Here is a 21,604-nt window from a genome sequence, read left to right on the forward strand (position 1 = left end):
AGAGAAATACATGAAACAGAAGAGTCATCAGCACAGTGGAAACAAATTACACATGTATAAATCATAGCAGAAAAAGTTGAGATACTATTTTTTTCATTTTTTTATGTTTTCAATCAGAATAATGTCCTAATATAACCAAAGTTTCTGTTATAGGGGGTTTGTAAAAGCTTTTAAATTATTACCATTGTAAATTTATAGATTAAAAGCAACTAGTGGTTCTGCGGTTTAGGTGGAATTGAATGAAACCTCAAAGCAGAAGTTCAGAAGTTGTGTCCTCTGCTTGAGGGGCTGCAACTGCTCTCCTGTGCCGTGCTTGGGGGAGAGCGGTGTGCCCACAGACCTTCTCTTCTGCACTTCTGCACCCATTTTTGCTGTGACATGGTACTCTATGAGGCACTTGACAAACTTTAGTAACTTTTTCAAAGTACTACTGATTTTCTTCATAAATTAAAATTGATTTCCCAGTTTGCCATAGCTCACAAACATTTTTCACAGAATTCTGTGAAAAATAGTCCACTTTCAAAATGGTTGCCATTTCACCTTCTTCATAACTAGAGCTGCATGAAAAATATTTGTAGTAATATTTTCCTCTGAAAAGATTTTTCCATTTCTTACTACTTTTTAAGCCAGTAGAGGTGAAACAAAACAATTTGATTTAAGCAAGTGGTTTAAGACTTCCACCAATTTCATAGCATTACTATAAAACCAGAAATTATTTACATTCCATCTAGTACATGGTAACAAATATCAAACAGTTACTATAGCCATAAAAGATGGTTAAGTTTCATTAACTGCATTTATATACCACAGTATATATGAGAGTTTGGTTCAGTTCTTAGTTGGTTTGGTTTGGTTTTGTTCCTTAAACTCAGGAAGCTCAGTATTACAGCCCTGTTTTAAGGAACAGTTACAATAGTTCAATGCATTTATGTTATTCTTTGCCTTTTAGTCAGAGGTTTCATATTCAATACCAAACTAAGCTTATATTTGCTTTTTTTAATTTTTAGATTGAGCTGGAAGGAACAGGTTAAAATAAGTAAGATTAAGTTTTGATCTAAGCATGATTGTTTTCTTCCAACCCAATGAACTTTCCACCTCCCTTGCTGAACTCTTTTATTTCATACCTTCAGAGAGGGCTTTGGTTTCTTCCAAGAGTCATTTTGGAGAGTCTGCCCTGACAGAGCAGGGTGATCATAGTGGTGACCTTTGTTGATATAGCCAAAGCTCCATAGTAACAATGTGACTATGAAGTAGATTTTCCAATAAATTCTTACTGGTGGTTACAATATGAGACATTTTCACTGATGCGTTATAGGTTTTTCTTTCCTTCTGGTGAGCTAGTGGGGGTAGCATATGGATTGTCCAGCTATTAAGATCGATAAGCCCTGTAGTGTCATTCTGTTAAAGCTATAGTCTTCACAACTCTTACCCTTGATCTTCACAGAGTTCCTGTAAGGCTTCCATGAAGTTTCTCCTGTAAGACACTTGTAAATTTCTTTCTCCATTTTCATTAGTTTCTAGAGCTGACAACAGATTTTGAGGGGTGACACCATTCAAATAGAGCTACCAATTGAAAGCTAAGATGGGAGACCATCTGCAAGCATAGAGGCTCTGATGCTTGTATGTTTTTGTAGCATTCACTTTTGCTTGGACTTAAAAGATCACAGTGTACTTGGAAGAACATTCTTCAAGGAAATCAATCTCTGTTTCTGCTAAATGAGGTCAAGGTCAGTGAATAAGACTGGAGCTGTAGAAAGAGTCTCCTAAAACTGTGTTTCATTAAATTTAAATTAGTTGGGTGATTTTTTTGTGAAGAAAGCAATATCTAACGTAATGCTTAGCTTATCATTTAAATAGTAAGGAATACAAAGGTTAAAGCCAGTTTGACTCATTATCATTGCTGGTCAAGACCAGCAAAGTCACACAATCATGCTGTCGCTGCCATCATACAAATAAAAGTATGGATCCTCCAGCATTGTGTGCTTCAAGTGGACTGTAGCACATCAAACCAAGAAAAGCCAATTGCTTGAGTTACAGTGAATGTTGTCATGTGTAGATGCATGTAGAAAAACTCTTGAGATCATTAAAACCCATAGCTCAGGCAATAAATTGACTGTGATTCCTGATGCTAAAGTGCCATGATACAGAATTGCAGATCAGTTAAAAAACTGGTAGAAAATGAATTAGTGAGCCATGCGGCCAAGGACTCTGTAATTTTGGTGCAAGGTCTAACTTAGATTAGCAGCTTTCATTAGATCACTGTCAGTGACTAGATGAGATAATGGCTCCTTTGCTTGGTCACATTAGTGTACTTGCCATGAGGATTAAGTGCTGCTTTTAGTATACTCCGAGAGGAGTGGCTGACACGCCAGAGGGCTGTGCTGCCATCCAGTGAGACCTGGACAGGCTGGGCAAAGAAAAATTTAGTGAAATATAACAAGGGCAAGTGTAGAGTCTTGCATCTGGGCAGGAACAACCCCAGGTTCCAATATAACTTGGGGAACGACCTATTAGAGAACACTGTAGGGGAAAGGGACCTGGGGGTCCTGGTGGACAGCAGGATGACCATGAGCCAGCACTGTGCTCTTGTGGCCAGGAAGGTCAATGGCATCCTGGGGTGTATTAGAAGGGGGTTGGTTAGTAGGTCAAGAGAGGTTCTCCTTCCCCTCTACTCTGCCCTGGAGAGACTACACCTGGAATATTGTGTCCAGTTCTGGGCCCCTCAGTTCAAGAAGGACAGGGAACTGTTGGAGAGAGTCCAGTGCAGAGCCACGAAGATGATGAAGGAAATGGAGCATCTCCTGTATGAGGAAAGGCTGAGGGAGCTGGGTCTCTTTAGTTTGGAGGAGACTGAGGGGTGACCTTATTAATGTTTACAAATACGTAAAGGGTGAGTGTCATGAGGATGGAGCCAGGCCCTTCTTGGTGACAACCAATTATAAGACAAAGGGTAATGGGTTCAAACTGGAACACAAGAGGTTCCACTTAAATGTGAGAAGAAAATTCTTCTCAGTGAGGGTGACAGACACTGGAACAGGCTGCCCAGGGAGGTTGTGGAGTCTCCTTCTCTGGAGACATTCAAAACCCGCCTGGACACCTTCCTGTGTAACCTCATCTAGGTGTTCCTGCTCCGGTGGTGGGGGGATTGGTGATCTTTCAAGGTCCCTTCCAATCCCTTACATTCTGTGATTCTCTGAAGTGTGTCCATTTTCACTATGTGACTGCATTGCAGAGCATGAAATTACTTGTCTTTCACAGGAAAAGTACACTGCGTGCATTGAATGTAGATTTTATCTGCTGGTCATCCCATTCCAATCAGAAAAATGAGCCTTTGACTTTCATAAGTGACTAATTTGCAGGAGTCTATATACACTCCTGAAATCTCTATCTATGTATTAGCCATTTAATACTGTGTAGTTTATGGCAATATGATAACCCATTTATTTTTATAGGGTGTAAGTGCTGTAGAAACATGTGGCCTGTTTCTGATATTCGCCTCCTTTTGTAATCCTCATATAACATAAGCAGTCTAAATCACATTGGTTATCTGTAATTGCTAGAAAGTAGTGGCTGTAATCCTTTCATTTTATGAAAATCTCTGTGAGGAAAGCAAGTAAAAGATCTCTAGAATCGCAATCATAGGTGTGACAGTAAGGTACCCAAAAGAAAGCAACCCAGATACGTATGTGTTAAATTCATTCCAAATTTTGGAGTATCTTCCTTTTCATCCCCTTTCACTGTTCCCCCAGCCCCAACAGCATTCTGGAAACTCAGTGTAAGCACTGCTTAAAAAAAAAAAGGTCATAAAGTTCACCATCCTACAGACTGAGAAGTATAAAATGTGACATCTAAACTTGTATATGAGGTCTGTTCTTCAATACTGCCTCTGTGACATTTATCAAATGATTTGATTATCTTACATGCATATTATAAAGACATAATCTCCCGGTCATTTGCTTTCTGGGAAAATAAAATGTTGATTGGCAGTTCTGAATTTGCAGTGGAAGTCACAGCAGACTCTCCAACCAATACGCTTAGCGTGTCAGAAAGACTCTGTGTCGTATACCACAGAAAAGGTATGAGCAGTCTGATTACACAGTATATTATTACTGGAGCAGATCAGAATTTTTTAAACGTTGACTGTTAATTGTGTATGCAGATGAGGAGAGTGGAAGAGCAGATGATCACGGTTTAGTATTTCTGTTTGAAGAGCCAAGATTTTTACATGCAATCCTGCCTGTTGCCAGTCGCACTCCTAATAGGACTGGAAAAGTCAGACTCTGTGTGTCAAACTTTTGCTGACATATTACTGCTAGAATTCTTGCAGACCTTGTAATGTATTTAGATATGACTCAGAAATTAACTATGTGTTAGGTTCCTTTAGTGACTACTGTTTTAGTGATACCCCTAGTGAAGAATCAACTTGCTATGAGCCACAGAGATTAAGATGCCCAAACCCAAACCTTCAAGGCACATATTACCCTGGTCCTGACCACCACAGTTGCTCACCAAAAGGACATGGATGAAAACAGTCATCAAATGTAAACGTGAAACTTATCACCACAAGTATATACAAGCTGAAGAGTGTTGGATGCAGACAGGAGAAATAACAATCCATTTTTATGACATTGGTGGAGGGATGCCTCTCTTCTTGTTTTTTTCTGCATGCACACCATTCACTAGGGACTCCTCAGAGATCAGCTAGAGTTTAATTACATTTTTCCCTGCTTACTCCCACTTATTGATCTGCCCATAAACTTGGAATGAGTTTATGTTACTGGCCAAAACATTTCTCTTTATGACTCCCCATACACTGTTCAAAATTAAATTATGTAAGTATCACTCCCCTAGCAAAATTCAGTCATCCTCTTGAGAGTTTTACCCAAGGCACAGTACCTTTCATATTACATGCCAAAATGGATGAGGAAAATTATTCAAGACCTCATTTTCATCTGAACACCTTTAATAAAACATGTGGATAAATGTATTTTAGAATATGTATCCTTTTATTGATGTCTAGATTTTCATTAAATTGACGTAACACAAGAAGGCCACAAAGAGTGGCTGCAAAATGTCAAGACGTTTGGGATAAAGCAATGTGCTGCCTGAGGAGCATGTGGAAGTTGGATTCTCAGCATAAACATATCTTCCATGTGTTTGCATACGTCCCATAATCTGTGAGTAAATAAATAAGCAAATGCTGTTCAATATGGAATACAAATCTCTCTTTGTGCATAAAATGGGAGCATAACTGCAAATACTACTGCTAAAAAGCATAATTTATGTCCTCTAACTTCAGACAGTAACACAGCATTTCTTTCAAAAGGCTGCTACTATCTGAAGTCTAAGTACCAATATGGCCCGAATGTGTATTTCAGTTTGTGCACATGATTAAATGCCTTCCTGACTCAGAGATATACATACCTGACATTATGTTTACACCTGTGTACAAGCACTTTGGTTTCTGGATCTGTCACATAACTGAGGATTCAGAAGTGTCCTCTAACTTGCTGAATGGGATCCTAGAAGAACCATGTTCACCAAACAAAAAAAAATTTCAACATCTCTTAGTCCTTAGTTTCTGAACAGACAAGGATATTAGACTTAAGATGCTGTGGTCCCGATGGTGCTTAATTAGGGTATCGATACTGGTATCAAGGTTGGGGTTGGCTGTTGGTAACTACATGTAACATAGTTGTATCACCTTTCTTCTATATATTGCTAATACAAATTGCAAGAGCATCTTTGTCAATTTCTCATCTGTATCTCACTGGCGTGTTTTTATAGTTAAGCTACATAACTTGGTGTAGATATTGCTGCAATTCTGTCAGTTATCTTAGCAGTTATTGACCTTACACTTTATGCATTATATTGTGCCTATGGCTGTTTGCCTTGCTCTGAATCTTGAACTGATACAACGTAATCAGATGACTGAAAAAAGATAAAATTATTAATCTTGACTCTTCATACCCATCCTATTAAATACATTTCAATTATGAAGGTTTGTAAGTCGCTAATGGCCATAAACCATTTTTATTATATTAGTCATTTTGAGTTATGAATTATCCATTTCATACTACCTGCTACATTCTTCTGTACTGTCTGCTTACTCTCTGTATACCTGTGTATGCTTTCCTTTAATGAAAACATTTGTTACCTGATTGTTTTTCACAGCTTCCTGTAAAAGTGCAGGAGAAATAATTTCACAGTCTTGTGACATAAAATGGGAGGGGCTATGTGGCATATCAGTGAATGTTTTATATGAGAGAAGTTTTCACTTAAATCGAAGGGAAGTAATATGTTTCTTGGATATGTGTTTTATGAATAAATTTTGAATACATGAGTAGACAATATAGTTAAATAAAATATATAAAAGTGTGCATAATTTATGCATTCAGGTTTTGTTATTTTGCATGCATTTTCACATTAATTACATAAGAAATAAGTGCACATTTTTCTAGCCACTAAGTTATTCTAACAAATTGTTGTGCATTAGGGACACCGTGGTAGCAGCAAGGATGAGCATATTCGTATCTTTCTTACCCAGGGCATCCTCAAGAAAACAACAGCAAATGTAACATAAATGTGGAGAGTAATAAGCATTCTTCAACCTTACAATGCTGTATCTATTTAGCGTCTCATTTATTCCTATGCCATCAAGAGTTTTTTGCCTGCTGTCCATAGAATTGCTGTTTCCACTGTTTGTTAATATGGAGTATGTTCATAAATTATTTTGCCTTATTTCATAAGTGATGAAATGTTCCTAGGCTGGCCAAGAAATAACAATACAATAAAAATCTTAATTTGTTCCCTCTCAGCCATTCATGGCACAATCAGATAGCCCTTTCTCCAGCTGTTAATTGCAATAAACATTGATTGATTGATTGGTGCAGCTAACACAATTATGGAAAATGTTGTATATTTTTTGAAAAATACTGATGGAATCAGAGTCTGTTAAGCAGGGGTGTCAAACCCATTTTCACCGGTGGCCACATCAGCCTCGTGGTTGCCTTCAAAGGGCTGAATGTAGTTTTCGGACAGTATAAATGTAGGAGTAGTCTGAAACTACATTTGGCCCTTTGAAGGCAACCACAGGGCTGATGTGTCCCCCAGTGAAAACGAGTTTGGCACCCCTGCTGTGGAGTGTTGTGGGTATTTTTTCTAAATGTGTATTAACATACGAAAGCGGGATTGAGGTGTGAGAGTGATTTAGGAATTGTGTTGAAGTTTTTTATGTGCAGAAAGTCTGTCCACTAAATATTTACAAAAAGCACCACTCCTTTCTTCGGTGTGGTGCATGCTGTACTTATTCTTTCCTTCCTGGAAAGTACACTACGGTACATTCTTGATTTTTTTCTGATTCATTAGACTTTCAACACTGTAGCAGCAGTAATATAGTTAAGGTAAAGTATAGCTACATTCTAGTTAATACTCATGGGTGTTTATCACAATTGATACAAGATAAAATAAATATATTAAATGATGTTGCAATGGAAAAAAAAAGCCCTCCATAATGCATACAGCAGTCTAAGAGTTGGGAATAAACAGTTTTTACTCTGGAGCCTTTACCATCACTCCTTTTTGTCGTACAGGTTGGTTGCTCCATTTTGTTTTCACTTTGTTTTTTCCGTCACTCTGGTCTTTGCTACTTCTTTTTTCCTCTTCTTTTAAATATGCTGCTCCTGCAAAGATTTATCATCTTTTTTTTTTTTTTTTTTGTAACTCTGTGATCTTTTGCTTCCATGAGCATATTTTCTCTGTTATTCTCTGTATCTGTTCATCTGATTCCTCTTGGGTAGATCATCCTATTTTCTGCTTTTTCTTTCCAGTACTTCCTCATGGAAGATTCATTGGCAGCTCAGACTCAAAATGGGTGTAGAACTAAATGTTATCTTTTCTCCTAAACATTTCCACCATCCTACTTGCCATCCAAGCTCATATAGCAGTGCTTAGCCAAGCTTTATATCTTCCTCCACAATTTATGGAAAACCTGTCCCTTTCTCTCTCTACTGACAAATGTCACTTTTCATAAGCTTTTTCACTTTTCAGGACTTCTTGCGCATCCTCCTCAGCATCCATATTGCCAGTCTCTCTAAAACACAGCTGGTAACACTGCTGCTCTCATCTGTCAAACCATACTTACACTTTTAAGCTCATCTTTATCTTCAAGATGTTCCACACTGTTCTGTCCCAGCCTATAAATCAGATGAAGTGTTTCCTCATCCCAGCCATTTTACTTCATCAATATATTAAGACTACATATTCTTAATAATTCCATTATATCCCCTGTGCCTGTCATGACTTCACTATTCTGAAAATTATTGGTCCTTTCTGTTCTTTGTCTACATGTATTATTTTCCACAGTATACAAAAATGAAAAACTCATAACCATTCATATAATTAAAAATGAAAATACATCACTGGTTCTGGACATGTCCCACTTTACTTCTCCCTGTCTTTGTCATATCTTTGGGGCATGGTTTTATTGTTTTTAATCTCATGGCACAGTAGCCTTTTGTAAGCCCTAAGATAATTTATCAGTCATCTTGAGGACTGTTGCATGATTGTAAATGGATTTAAATGAAAACTAACTGGCTGAAGTCTTGCTTTCACAAAACTTCAACTGTGAAAGACATTCATAGATACCAGAGACTGGATCATTTCTATTTGGTCATTATGTGTTTTAATGGTATTCTTCTTGATAAGATATTTTTGGTTAAGTCAAATTTTCAGTGATCCAAGTAATGGCTTTATTGTTACATCCCTTTGGTTGTTTCTCTATTACACAGTCTAATAGATCACATTTTAAAGGAGTTGGTAAAGATGTAAAATGCTCTTTAGAAGTGCCAAGGATTGCCACTACAGTATAATTGACAAGGCCTGATTTTTGTGCTTTTGAAAGTACCTTCAGCCATGCTCCTTTTTAGATAAGCCAGTGAGCTCATCCCTTTCGAAAATTTCAAGAGCCTTTTGTGAGGGGGAGTAAAATGCAGGACATCCACACTAGCTTTGAAGCATATTGAAAAAAAATCCTCTTTAGCTCACCACAGATTCAGAAGGAAATATAAAATATGTTCTGATGAAAAGCAGAACAAGCTTTTCCAGACTGACATTAATTTAATTCTATTCTAGAAAACTTCATTATTGCCAGTTTGCCAGTAGGTACGTCTACAACCTGTTAAAACATGAACTTTATCTGAGAGAGCACTGGAGGAACATAGTGGAAAACTGTTTGCTATGCATGTCTATCCGTACTCCAAGAAAGATCTCAAGGGTGACATTTCCAAAAGTAAGACATAATTAGCCATGCTGGAAAGGAATGAAGTATCTGAGTGACTCCCATTTTCAGTTGTGTGTGGTATAAGAGGGTATCCTCTGCCCATCAGGAGCTGAGACAGCACCAAAAGAATGTTTTGCCACATCTGAAACCCCACGGTTTATACAGTAGTAGCTCAGAGGTTGCAGTAGCAGTCACATTCAGTCTTTTGCGAGTGGCAGGAGCTGAAATGAGGAGATCTGGCTTCAAACAGAGTGGTAAATATATCACTTGTGATGAAGATTTTCATTTTCAGCTTGTTGTATTCAATAGTCTATAACATTGTGAGTCACTTCAGGGCCAAATAACTGCAATCATGTATTAAGTGTTGAAATCCCTTACACTGTTATAGCAATGTGCATGTTTTGGCTATTCCAATTCCCCTGATGGTAGAGGGAGTAGGCAGGGATATTTAAACACTGCTTAGTCCTCTGAAAAATTATGGAAAATAAAACCAAACCATGCATTACCAGAGTAAGATTCTTTGGTTTGTTTTGGTTTGGGTTTTTTTATGAATAGGAGAAAGTAAACAGTGAATGCAACAAGCCCAAATATATAGCTTATTAAGTGGTTTGGCTTCATTCTGATAGTGTTAGTGAAATATATTACAGTTTTATTCTTCATCTGATAAGAGTTTACAGAAATAATGTTCTGATATTGTCTCGAGATGCTTAAAGTCTAGGCAAACAACATGGAGATCAACTTGAGCCATGAACAGATGGACTTTGAAGCCAGAGAAAAGTTTCTGATTAATTGTACCACGCTTGTTATTTGGCCAAAAGTAACCCAGAAAAGCCCTCAAGGACATGATATTTTTAATGCATTTTTAATGCATTTATTTGGTTCAGAAAACATACAGATGAGCAATTAAGGGCTCCTGAGAGGCCCCTGTCCACAAATGTTTTCAGGACTGACGTTTTAAGAGGGTAGATGGTGATCCTTATTTTGCTGGGGAATGGTGACAATGGTGAAATTAATATCAGAAAAAAAATTTCTTGCATCTGTTTTTCAGCTGGTGGAAAAAGATAATGTTTCTCGTATGTTATTTATCTATCCCCTATTACTATGTTTGGGCATGGGAGAGATGAAGCAATAAAAAGAATCAGAGAATATTTATTCCAATTAATTTTACAATAAGAAACAATGAATACTCAAAGTGCACAAGCTTTTTTTTTTTTGTCATAGCTTGAATATCTTATGACTTCTGTTGTATTTTGTTCTTTTAGGCCTTTCTCTGAGATCTGCGCATTACATAGCCATACATATTAGATGACTTTGGGACTCGCTTTACATCAATGATGAAGGGATTATCTAGCAGCCGTAGTCATCATCATGGAGTTGCCTGTGACCCTCCATGTGATAGTCTGCCACACCACCCGGACAGGAAGCCATATTTGCTAAACCCAGTGGATCCCCATCCTGCAGACCACCCTTACTACACTCAAAGGAACTCCTTTCAGGCAGAGTGCATGGTGCCCTACAACGACCAAATTGCCAGCAGCACGTTTCCCCGGAGGCATTACAATTCCCACCACGAACTCAAGGATGAGTGTGCTCTGGTGCCCCACGGAACTGCCAACAAGACCAACCGCATTCCTGCCAACCTTTTGGACCAGTTTGAGCGACAGCTGCCTCTCAATCGGGATGGATACCACACTCTGCAGTACAAGCGAACTGCCATGGAGCACCGCAGTGACAGCCCAGGGAGGATCCGGCACCTGGTTCATTCTGTCCAAAAGCTCTTTACCAAGTCCCATTCACTGGAGGGACCATCCAAGGGGAGCGTCAATGGGGGCAAAGCGAGCCCGGAGGAGTCACAGACTATGAGGTATGGGAAGCGCAGCAAGAGTAAAGAAAGGCGATCAGAAGGTAAGCCCAGATCCAATGCATCAGGATGGTGGAGTTCAGATGACAACTTGGACAATGACGTTTGCATTTATCACGGTCCCAGTGGGGTCATGACCATGGGAAGATGCCCTGATCGTTCTTCTTCCCAGTACTTTATGGAAGCCTATAATACTATTAGCGAACATACTGTGAAGTCATCCAGAAGCAATAATGATGTCAAATGCTCTACCTGTGCAAACCTGCCTGTGAATCTGGACTCCCAGTTAATGAAGAAAAGCTCTTGGTCCTCTACATTAACTGTGAGCAGAGCCCGTGAAGTTTACCAGAAAGCGTCAGTTAACATGGACCAGACAGTGGTGAAGGCAGAGACGTGTCAGCAGGAACGGTCATGTCAGTACCTCCAGGTACAGTGTGGAGAGCTGATTGCTGTTAACTGTGCTCTGCCTTGTTTCACTTGTTTGTGGGGGATGGAGATTTGCCCTGATATTTCACCTTTCCTGAGAGGTCACTGAGCACCAAGCAAGGGGTAATGCTGCTGAAATTAAAAATAAATCTGTTTTTTTCTTTTTTTTCCCCCAGCATTCAGTATTTGAAAGAAACAGTTCGTGTAGGAACAGGCTTAATTTTTTCATGTGGGAAAAATAAGACCTTTCTGTGTACTTTTTGAATTTATAAGGCAATCACAGTAGGAGTGTAGAGAATTTGATGTTGTAGCACTTGCAGTTAGCATTACAATGTAAATTAACCGAATGTTACCAGGATACAAATTCTCTGATTTCTATAATTTCAAGATTTGCCTTCATTTACTGCTTATTTTATTATGAAAGCTTTTGAGACCCTTCTGAGAAACTTTGGGGTACCTTAATACTTTCTCCAGCAGGAAAACAACCTTCTTTCCTTTTTGCCATAGAATACAAATTCTCATAAAATAGTTATTGTAACATGTCCAGATTTGTTTATTTGGCTATTTCTCTTTCACATGGCTTTGAGTCAAAAATAAAAAATCAAAAGGTTGCAATTATTGCTTGTTCTGATTATACATTTTAGGAGTACATCACCTACTCCCTCACAAGCTGTTTGCAGTTAATACAGCGTCACTATTTTTCACCAGTATTGTATCTTTAAATGTCAAGAATCAGATGTCTGCTCTTGGAGCTATCATACTGCTGGTGAATGTTTGTGGCAGGAACATAGATCAGAAAATATTAAAAGTGTTTCAGCCTTAGGAGAGCTGTGGATAGCTTTTATGCACTTTAAACGAAGCACTGATGGCACATCTAAGTGTATGTGTAAGATGGAACAACGTTGCACAGAGAAGAGAGAAGACCATGAGGAAAAAAGAGGTTTGCTAAGACAATTTGGTTTCATTTTAATGTAGTGGGACTCTTGTCTATTTGTATAAAAACCATAGCAAGTTTTCTCATATGGGTGCTTTAATGAGACAGTCAGCTTCCACATTCTGTTGTTTAAGTCAGTACGTAGAGAAAGCGTAGGACTGAGGCATCCACATTTAAAAATTGCTCTTAAAAGGTTTTATTGAATGGCATGCAAAATAATATTGAATGCCAGCCTCTGGGATTCTAAGTTTTAAATGTAAAGAAATGGATCTGTGTGTTTTCTATTAATTGTTAGGAGAGGCAGCGGGGAGGGGGGGGCGGGGGGGCAATATGTATGCTCGGTGTGTGTTTACAGCTCTATGTATGGACTGGAGAGGGAGAGGGGTTTCAAAATAGCTTCAGGTTCCAACCTTTTGAGGTTGGGTTTTTTTGAAATTAAGCCTCTTTTGTCTGAATTTTTTGAGTGAGAAGAAATCATAACTTTAGGCTTGATTGCTGTGGTTACTTTGGACCCTGAGATTTCTTTTGTTGATGTTTTTGTTTACTCCAATCTTCCTCTCAAGTTTAGATAAAATAGCTGACAATTCAGTATGTGACCAGGTGGCTAAAAAAGAGCAAAAAACTGTGCCAGCATCAGCTTTAAATGAACACCTCCTTAGGGACTTTTCGATAATGTTTAACTGACAGGAATAGACCCTTGAAGTGGAATTAGAGGACATTATCTGTGTCTGTGTGAAAATATGTCCAACAATTGTCAAGGGCAGGAATTAGAATAACTAAATTCTCACTTAGAATAACTAAATTCTCATTGTGTTTCCCATCCTTACTGGTAGTTTCATTTTGGTTTTCATTTCATTTTTTCCAATTGTATGCTTGTTTGTAAAAGCCAGGGAAATATAACTGGTTTGAAATTGTTATTTTTAAAAAAAAAAGAAAATATTAATCAGGCTTCAATTAACATTGGAAATAGGATTCAAAGAGAATAGGCTAGATTTGAGGAAGCAGGTCAGGGTTGTTCTCCTCTCTTGGCAGCTTAAAAGGATGACAAATGGATATAGATATTAAAAAGTCAGTCTATTTCAAATGCATTCCATTGCTTTTCTCTTTGCTATATCATTTATCTTTTTACACTACAAGCCCTTTGGGGCTTGTTTTGTGTTTCCACAGTGCCCAGCACAATGGGGTGCAGAATCTACTTTAGGCCTTTTGGCTGTCTTGCAATATAAATATGTTTTAACAGCAGCATAGTATTACTCCATTAGTGGGCTGCAGAGGTATTCTTTATATCTGTTGTTTTCCTGATGACCTTCTCATCATTGTACCAAAAGGCTGGTGCCCCATGTTAGATCAATTAGAAATGCACTAAGGTAGATGAAAACAGCAAATTCATTACAATACTGGACAACTCTGATGACTATTTAAATTATTATGAGACTTCTTTATTGCTTTAACTCATTAAACATTAAATAGATGCTTTTACCAACTCACTTGTAATTTAAGCTGCTGTTTATGGTCCAGGACATAAACTCTGATCCTTGAAAGAGGCAACTGTTTTCTTCTTGCAACCTTTTCTTGTGATAGTATCTGAATACAATGAAGGAGTGACTTTTTTTCAACTCAGCCTACCCAGGGTTATTTTCTTTATCCTGATAGATCTGAGTATATTGGAGATCACAGATGACATTGACTTCACATTTGCTGGTAAGGACTTTTATCACAAAAGTATCTGGATAAATTCACAGAGTAAAGACGTGGAAATAACAAACAATTATCTCACTTGGTGTGATATTTGCCACATAAGTGTTCTGTGGAAGGAGTTGGCAGTAGTTTATGTTACAGATGGGCCTATTTCTCATAATTTGGAACTTGAATTGAGTGCAGAGTCCTCCTGCTTTGCACAGTCTTTCCTTACCCAGGCAGACTCTGCTTCCAACCCAGGTGCTGACGTGCAGTGTCCATCCTTGGAGGTCTAGAGGAGGTTTGGCTCAATGCTCTATGTCTTCAGACAGAGATATTAGCTCCTGGACTAATCTAAAGACTGTCAAGCAAACCTTTTTAATCTCACCTGCTTTACGGGAATGAAATTGTATTTTTCTCCTGATTTCTCCTTTCAAGAATGAGGAGCTGGATAACAGAAAGATAAGGTCCTTCTTTTGAGCTGCTTCTGACTTGAGAAATGTGATTTTATTTGATTCAGGTTTACAGTCAGACAAATTTGAAGGAGAGTGAGAAGGAACTGTTTGTTTTTTCTCAAAATCGTTCTTCAAAATGGTCTCCCTCGCTTAAGAGAATAATATATAAAACAGTGGTCAGCCTCCACTTCTCTGGTATCTTCTCTGGAAAAATTAAAATTAAGCGAAACTATTGAAGATGAAATATAAGCAGTTGGCATTTTCTGTGAACAATAGGGTCTAAATACACAAGTAGATATTTTTTACACTCTTGTTTTCTATGAATTCATTATTATTGAAGCTGACAGAGTATCAAATACACTTCAGAGTTTTTCTATGATTATAGCTTTGTTTTTCAGTATTCTCTGTAATTACTATGCCCATTGTCCTTGGTCCATTCATTAAGAGACACAGAAAAATATAAAGGATAACATTTTTCTTATTTTTCCTTTCTTCTGCTTGTGTGGGTCAGTCATATGTTTTCTTTTGAACTCATTTGATGAAACTGAAGTCAGTTGTGTCAGATACTTGGGGCTGAGGACGGAAATTTTACTTCTGAAAACCGAAGTGCAGTACATGCGGACAATGGTGCGGTCATCTGAGCTCTGCATTTGCACCGCTTATCCCTTGGTGGGGGACTGTCATAGAATCATAGAATCATACTATGTCCTGAGTTTGAAGGGACCCACAAGGACTGTTGAGTCCAACTCCTGTCCCTGCATAGGACAACCATGAAATTCACATCCTGTGTCTGAGGGCATTATCCAGTCTCTTTTTGAATACTGTCAGGCTTGGGGCCATTATCGCCTCCCTAGGAAACCTGTTCCAGTGCTCCACCACCCTCTGGGTGAAAAAGATGCCCAACCTAAACCTCCCCTGGAACATCTTCCTGCCATTCCCTCAGGTTCTGTCACTGGTCACCAGAGAGAAGAGATCAGCACCTACTCCTCCTCCACCCCTTGTAAGGAAGCTGTATACGACAATGAGGTCTCCCCTCAGTCTCTTCTCCTCCAGACTGAACAAACCAAGTGACTTTAGCTGTTCCTCATACGGCTTCCTCTCCAAACCCCTCACCAACTTCGCAATCCTCTTCTGGACACTCTCCAGTAGTTTTTTATCGTTTTTATCCTGTGTTGCCCAGAACTGCACACAGTGCTCCGGGTGAGGCTGCACCAGTGCAGAGCAGAGTGGGACAATCACCTCCCTCACCCAGCTGTCAATGCTGTGCTTGATGCACCCCAGGACATGGTTGGCCCTCTTGGCTGCCAGGGCACACTGTTGGCTCATGTTCAACTTGCCATTGACTAGAACTCCCAGATCTCTCTCCGCAGACCTGCTGTCCAGCATCTTGTTCCCCAGGCTTTATAGTATAAAAGAAAAAAAGCCAAGTTTCTGAGTGCAATAGGAATTTTCTGGTGGCGAAGTGCTCTGATTCATACTGTGCTCAGTTTCCTGTGTGAAAGTTGTCTATAATGTGCATGATTATATAATGTGTAGTGTTAAGAAACTTGTATCATTAGATTGACTTTGTTTCCAGTCTCAGTACAAGTCAGTTCCACAGTTTCTTAGGAGATACTGCTTGATCCCAGCCTCTTACTGTGCCTGTGTCCATGGATGGCCAGATGCAGGGCATCGCCCTTGGTCAGGGTGCTAATAAGGACCAGTATCTACAATTTGTTAATGCGGTATGTTAAGTTGCTAAGTGTTTATCCTTATGACACAGCAACATATGTTGGGTCAGTTATACTGGGCTTTTCATAGCAATTATCTGCATTTTCAGCTATTCTCTACTTTTTCCTCATTTGTTTCTGTCGCAACTACCATATTCAAATTAATCTTTCAGTATGTTCTTGTATTTACATGGAAGCTGTATTTTAAAATCCATTAATATTGATCTTCCATTTGTCAGATATATGAAGACCTGCTTTTTTGTCTCTTATTCCATTATAAAATAAAAATGAATGAAGCATATGTAATTTCACTTTCAATTTTCCAGTCATAACTACAAAACATATGAGGTATAAGTTTCAATTTTTTTTACTGAGCTCATATGAAACATACTTCTCAGTAAAGCTAGTAAAACAATTTGAACAATTTTGAAATGAAATGTCAAATGTTATAATGTATTCTAGGCCAGCTTCCAGGTAATGGAATAATCATGAAAACAGTTGAAAATTCTTAAATGTCCATGAATTTTAAAATACATTAATATCTAAGAACATTAAAACTGAAAAAATAAAATTCACAGAAAGATAATTTATTTCAGTTTATAAATTGCTGTAATATGGGCAATATGAATATTGAATAAAGTTAGAGAATTTGCAGGCACTTGGAAAATATAAATAAAGTCAGAAATAGTTAATTTACAAAAAAAAAAATATTAATAACAATTTCATTGAAGCTACATATTGGTTATTTAGCCTACATGCAAACTTACCCAAGATAAGTACATAGGAGAGTATTTCAGTGAAGCCGTCCTCTTCATTTTTGCAGTTTTTTAATTTACCTTAAGAAGAAAAAAAAAAAAAAAAAAGAAAGAAATTGTTGGCTGAATTGGTGAGAATTATCTTGCCTCATATTTCACCTTAACAACTGCTATTTTCTCATTCTTTTAATTAAAACCTGGACTGACCTTTGGTGTCTGTATAATGCAGTAATGGGGCTACATAAGTACTAAGAAAGCTATTCTACAACAATGTCAGTACTTCACGTTTAGCTGCAATTTTACCTGCCCATGTGCCTTAGGTAGCAATTTTCTGTCCTTCAGTTTTATCCCCGTTTTGTAACTTCTTCGTATTGAATATACTGGCACTAATTTTATTTTTAGATAACTTGAAGAGCTACTGTTGGTTCACTCTATTATATTAACATGCCTATGTTGTAATATCACATCTGTTAATGGATGTAATTCTGGCAACTGGATCTCTATTTTGTGTTGCTAGCATACCATACATAGGATTTAGCAACATACTTGTGTGACACTATGTTACACATACTGTTATGTCAGAAGTATTTATAAAATTATAGCTGCATATAATAGCTGGCATTTGGTATCTATTTCACTTCATTTTCAGATAAACATTGATAAGATATGATTCAGTCCTGGATCTGACCCGTTTCTGTAGCCATGTATGTCTGAGTGTTCTAATCTTAGTATTTTCAATCAAAAAAAAAAAAAAAAAAACACCTTCAAGATAAGCCAAATCTAGCAAAGAGGATCATTTATATCTGGATCTGAGCTTGAGATCACTCACTTTTCTGGTGGAGACATGCAAAGTAGATGGGAAAAAAACACTGAGTGGCAATATGTTTTTCTCAGTCAGCGCAAAGTAGTAAGGAACATTTCTCCTACATCCTGTTGTTGTTTTTTTGTTTCAAGAATGGAAGCTGTAGTACAGGTCTGGAGTGGGGAATACTACAGTGCCAGAAGAGTGGTTTGAGCTGGGTTCAGCTGCCCCCAGATTCTATTCTGCCCTACAGGTGCCCTGGCACTCTGCTTCTTGCATAGCTGAGCTGCCACTAGCGAACTAAGCAACAAGAGCATGAAGCTGTTGAATATTGTTTGTCCTTTCATCCTCTTAACCTGAGTCTGTGCCATGGACTGTCTTGTTTAGACAAAGGGCAAAGAGATTATATGACTTCTGTATTTCTCTCACCAAAAGCTAAGCAATGCAGTTGGTTGCACTGTGATGGTTCTGATAGGCCAGGGCTTCCAGAGACTTTGAATTGTCTCTAAGAGTCTTTTATGCAAATAAATTTGTGTCTAAGTTTGCTTTAGTGACGTAACACCAGCCTGCTAATCAGTGTGTTAGGAAATCTTCGAGATTTCCTGGTGTGTAGCAATTCAGTTCCCAACAGATGAGAGTCAAGACTATGACCTTGATTTGATATCCAGTGGGACACTACTATAGTGCAGAGGTGGCAGTTTGGAGTCACTGAGAAGATGCACTATGATGTTCTGAAACTAGAAGGGTTTCCTTAGAGCTGAATGAAGGCTTCTTAGGTGGGTATATTTCATTGCTGTAATCCAAAAGAAAATGTTGTGGAAGTTTCAGCAAAGTCTGGCCACTGTACACTAAAATGTGACAGAAACTAATAGCCAGCTGGAGATGAAAGCGTAACAACATTACTTACGGTTGCTGCCTGCGAGAGCACAACATTAGCAAAGCACCAGAGATTATCCAGTTACAGTCAGCCAACAGAAACAGCATAAGGGCTGTTTCTCAAAGTGCTCTCCCCACCACATCTGTTTTCTTCCAAGGATTCAGACTCAGCTACATGTTCTCCATCCATGAGCCAATTTCCTGCTGGCTGCTTGACAGTGGTCTTATGGTCACATGTAGTGAAAGGTAAAATGACATCTCATTTAACAGCGTTGGCACTTGATGACAACTGGTCACTGTATGCAGGTGGTGAAGTGATTAGGGAGCGAACTGATTCACCCCAAAAGAACCTGTCTAGAAGTGAAGGAATATTTCTCCATTACTATTCATTGAAAGTATCCTTTCAAGGATTGATATTCATGTTGACAGTCATCCCTATGTAGGTGAGGAGACATATGTCACTATCGCCACCTGCACTGAAAGCTTCAAGGGTATTGAGAGAGATGAGAATCAATGTCTGCCCTCTGCCACAGAGAAAATATCATCCATGAGTATCACTGAAGCAGTCTCAATTTGAGGTCCTGGCTGAAGGGCCTGCCATATGACCTTCAGTTGTGTTTCCTTCAGCTAATAGATGTGGTTGTTGCTGTTTGGCTTCCTTTCTGCAGAATGTGTTTGGGGCTGTGAAGCTGCAAGGCCCTTGGTTGGAATTGTCATATTTCACGTGGCCTTCTTCATGGTTGGTTGGATTTTTGTGTGTAAAGCAGAAGGAAAAAAATTATCTGGAATCAAGACCTGGTTGTTTTGTGCAAGGAGACATACATTCCTCTTCATAAAACAGGATGTGAATCAGATTGATAAGCTAGTGGTCAAGGCACCTTTTGATCAATGAAAATTATAAATGGGAGCAGTGCTTGAAGAATTTTGTGTGTTGACTTACTCTATGAGGATTCATACTGGTATAGAAGGCTTCGCAAACTACTGCTTTGTGAAGACTGCAGTTCTTCACACTGCTTTTCAGGATTGCTGCAAGGTATGGGCACTTAGGATTGAGGAAGTGGTATTCTATATCAGACAGGGTCTTTGTCTTGGCTGTTAATGCTCTTTGTGTAAAATAATATGGAGATAAGTAGGCTGAATTAAATGAATTCATAGTAGAATCTGATTCCTGAAATAATAACTGTGTTGCTACAGATAGTGATAATATTAAGATTGCCATAAATGGAAGCAACCTTCCTATCTGCCTTCTTGAAAACTCTTGAAGCTTATTAAACATATATTTTTCTTGAAGGTTTCTAAGGCTTCTTTTTTTTTTTTTTTTGCATACTAGATTGATTCTTAACGCATGCACATTGATAGAATGAAATGCTACTCATCTTTATTGGTCTGATTAATTCAATATTCATGAGTGCTAGGAATAGGCTTAGTAAGAGGAAGATGGCAATTGAAACTTCCTTAACAGCACGCAGAAGAGGCATAATAACAGCTAAGAAAACCAAATTGCATGGGTTTGAAAATCTGCACTGAGCATTCATTAAGCATTGTTCTTCAGTGGTGTGATTTCATTTCATTAAGTATTTGCATACTAATAGAGAGCTAAACTTACAAATCTACTGCTGTGAGCGATGGTTAGCCACTCCTTCCAGTGCTAGTGTTTACTTCCATAGTCATCCACATTGCTTTGGCAAGGCACAGGGAGAAGCTTTAATGATTTCAGCTGCAGTAAACCAAATCAAACTAGAGATCAATAATGAACTTAATTTGCTATAGAAACAGTCTGTTTGCTATTTCATCCAATAAGGTAAGCTAATTACAATTTGGGGGAGGCAGGGGGGGAGAAAAGAAAAAAAAAAAATTAAAAAGAGAAAGAAAAAAAGGGGAATAAGGGAATTAGAGAGCCTGATTTTATTGTATAGAAATTGCATTAAAAGTATTTTCTTTACCTTTGTCCTTACGTGCTGGTTTTATTTCTGTGTGAACTTTTGAAATAAATGTTTGAAAACTGGGGGGGTGGGGGGGGCAGTATACTTGTTTGTTTAGTTTATTTACTTGGGAACCTAGACTAACTATTATAAAAATCCAGTTTCTTCATATAAAAAAATGCATTAAAGGAATTGACCAGTCAATCCAGCTTGACTAGTGACAAAGTACGAACACTTCCAGAGCAACATAAATTTAGTAAAATATCAAGACAGGTGATCTATACATTAAATGGAGCTGAATCCAACTAAGATCTTGGCTAGTGGCAATACATAATCTGTACAATCTGTTCTGTTTACAAAAGAAGCTTATCTTTGCCATTAAATTAGAAGAAAGAAACTATAATCAGGCTTAGCTTTCATACTTGTAACAAATATTTTATTTCTAGGTGTATACAGAAGTCTTAAGTTTCAGTGAGTTGCCTGGCTCAGGGGCCTTTGCTAAATATTTTCTATGCATTTTCAAGTAATAAGGGTGTTCTGTTTCACTGCACTTTTTCTGTAAGTGCACTCTTGATTTTTAGGCTTAGAAAGGAAGAATTGTACATGGTCTTACAGATCATTTGCAGAATGAAATGTTTTCAGGACTACTATTACTGCAATAGTGAGAATAATAATAGTTCTATTTTAATAAAAGCAATTATATTCATTGTTAGATCTGAGTTTAGCTCTTCCTCCTTTTTCATGAGACTAAAAACAATAATGCAAGTGATGTTCCTGCTTGATATTTTCATCCTGAAAAAATGGTGTTGCCAGGGTAATATGACTTTCTTAAAAACATGAAACAGCTTTATCTCAGGTATGTCAATTTTAATGCCATTAATCCTCTAAGGCAGAAGATACCATGCAT

The 21,604-nt window shown here is 38.1% G+C and overlaps 1 protein-coding gene across 7 annotated transcripts in view; it reads left to right on the top strand.

Moving 5' to 3' along the window:
• The window catches only part of DLGAP1 (DLG associated protein 1), a 410,661-nt gene that overhangs the window by 252,049 nt on the left and 137,008 nt on the right, over positions 1 to 21,604 (top strand). For 5 of the 7 annotated variants that reach the window (XM_065053243.1, XM_065053244.1, XM_065053242.1 and 2 more), the window contains one exon: positions 10,543 to 11,568. In XM_065053243.1, coding sequence (XP_064909315.1) covers positions 10,612 to 11,568 — 957 coding nt within the window. In that variant the 5' untranslated portion in view covers positions 10,543 to 10,611. Of the gene's footprint in view, positions 1 to 10,542; positions 11,569 to 12,378; positions 12,508 to 20,420; positions 20,577 to 21,604 lie in introns of those variants that run through there. The other 2 variants (XM_065053245.1, XM_065053246.1) reach the window with 2 other exon arrangements.

This window comes from Columba livia, chromosome 2 (genome assembly GCF_036013475.1).
Source record: "Columba livia isolate bColLiv1 breed racing homer chromosome 2, bColLiv1.pat.W.v2, whole genome shotgun sequence".
NCBI classification, from domain to species: domain Eukaryota; kingdom Metazoa; phylum Chordata; class Aves; order Columbiformes; family Columbidae; genus Columba; species Columba livia.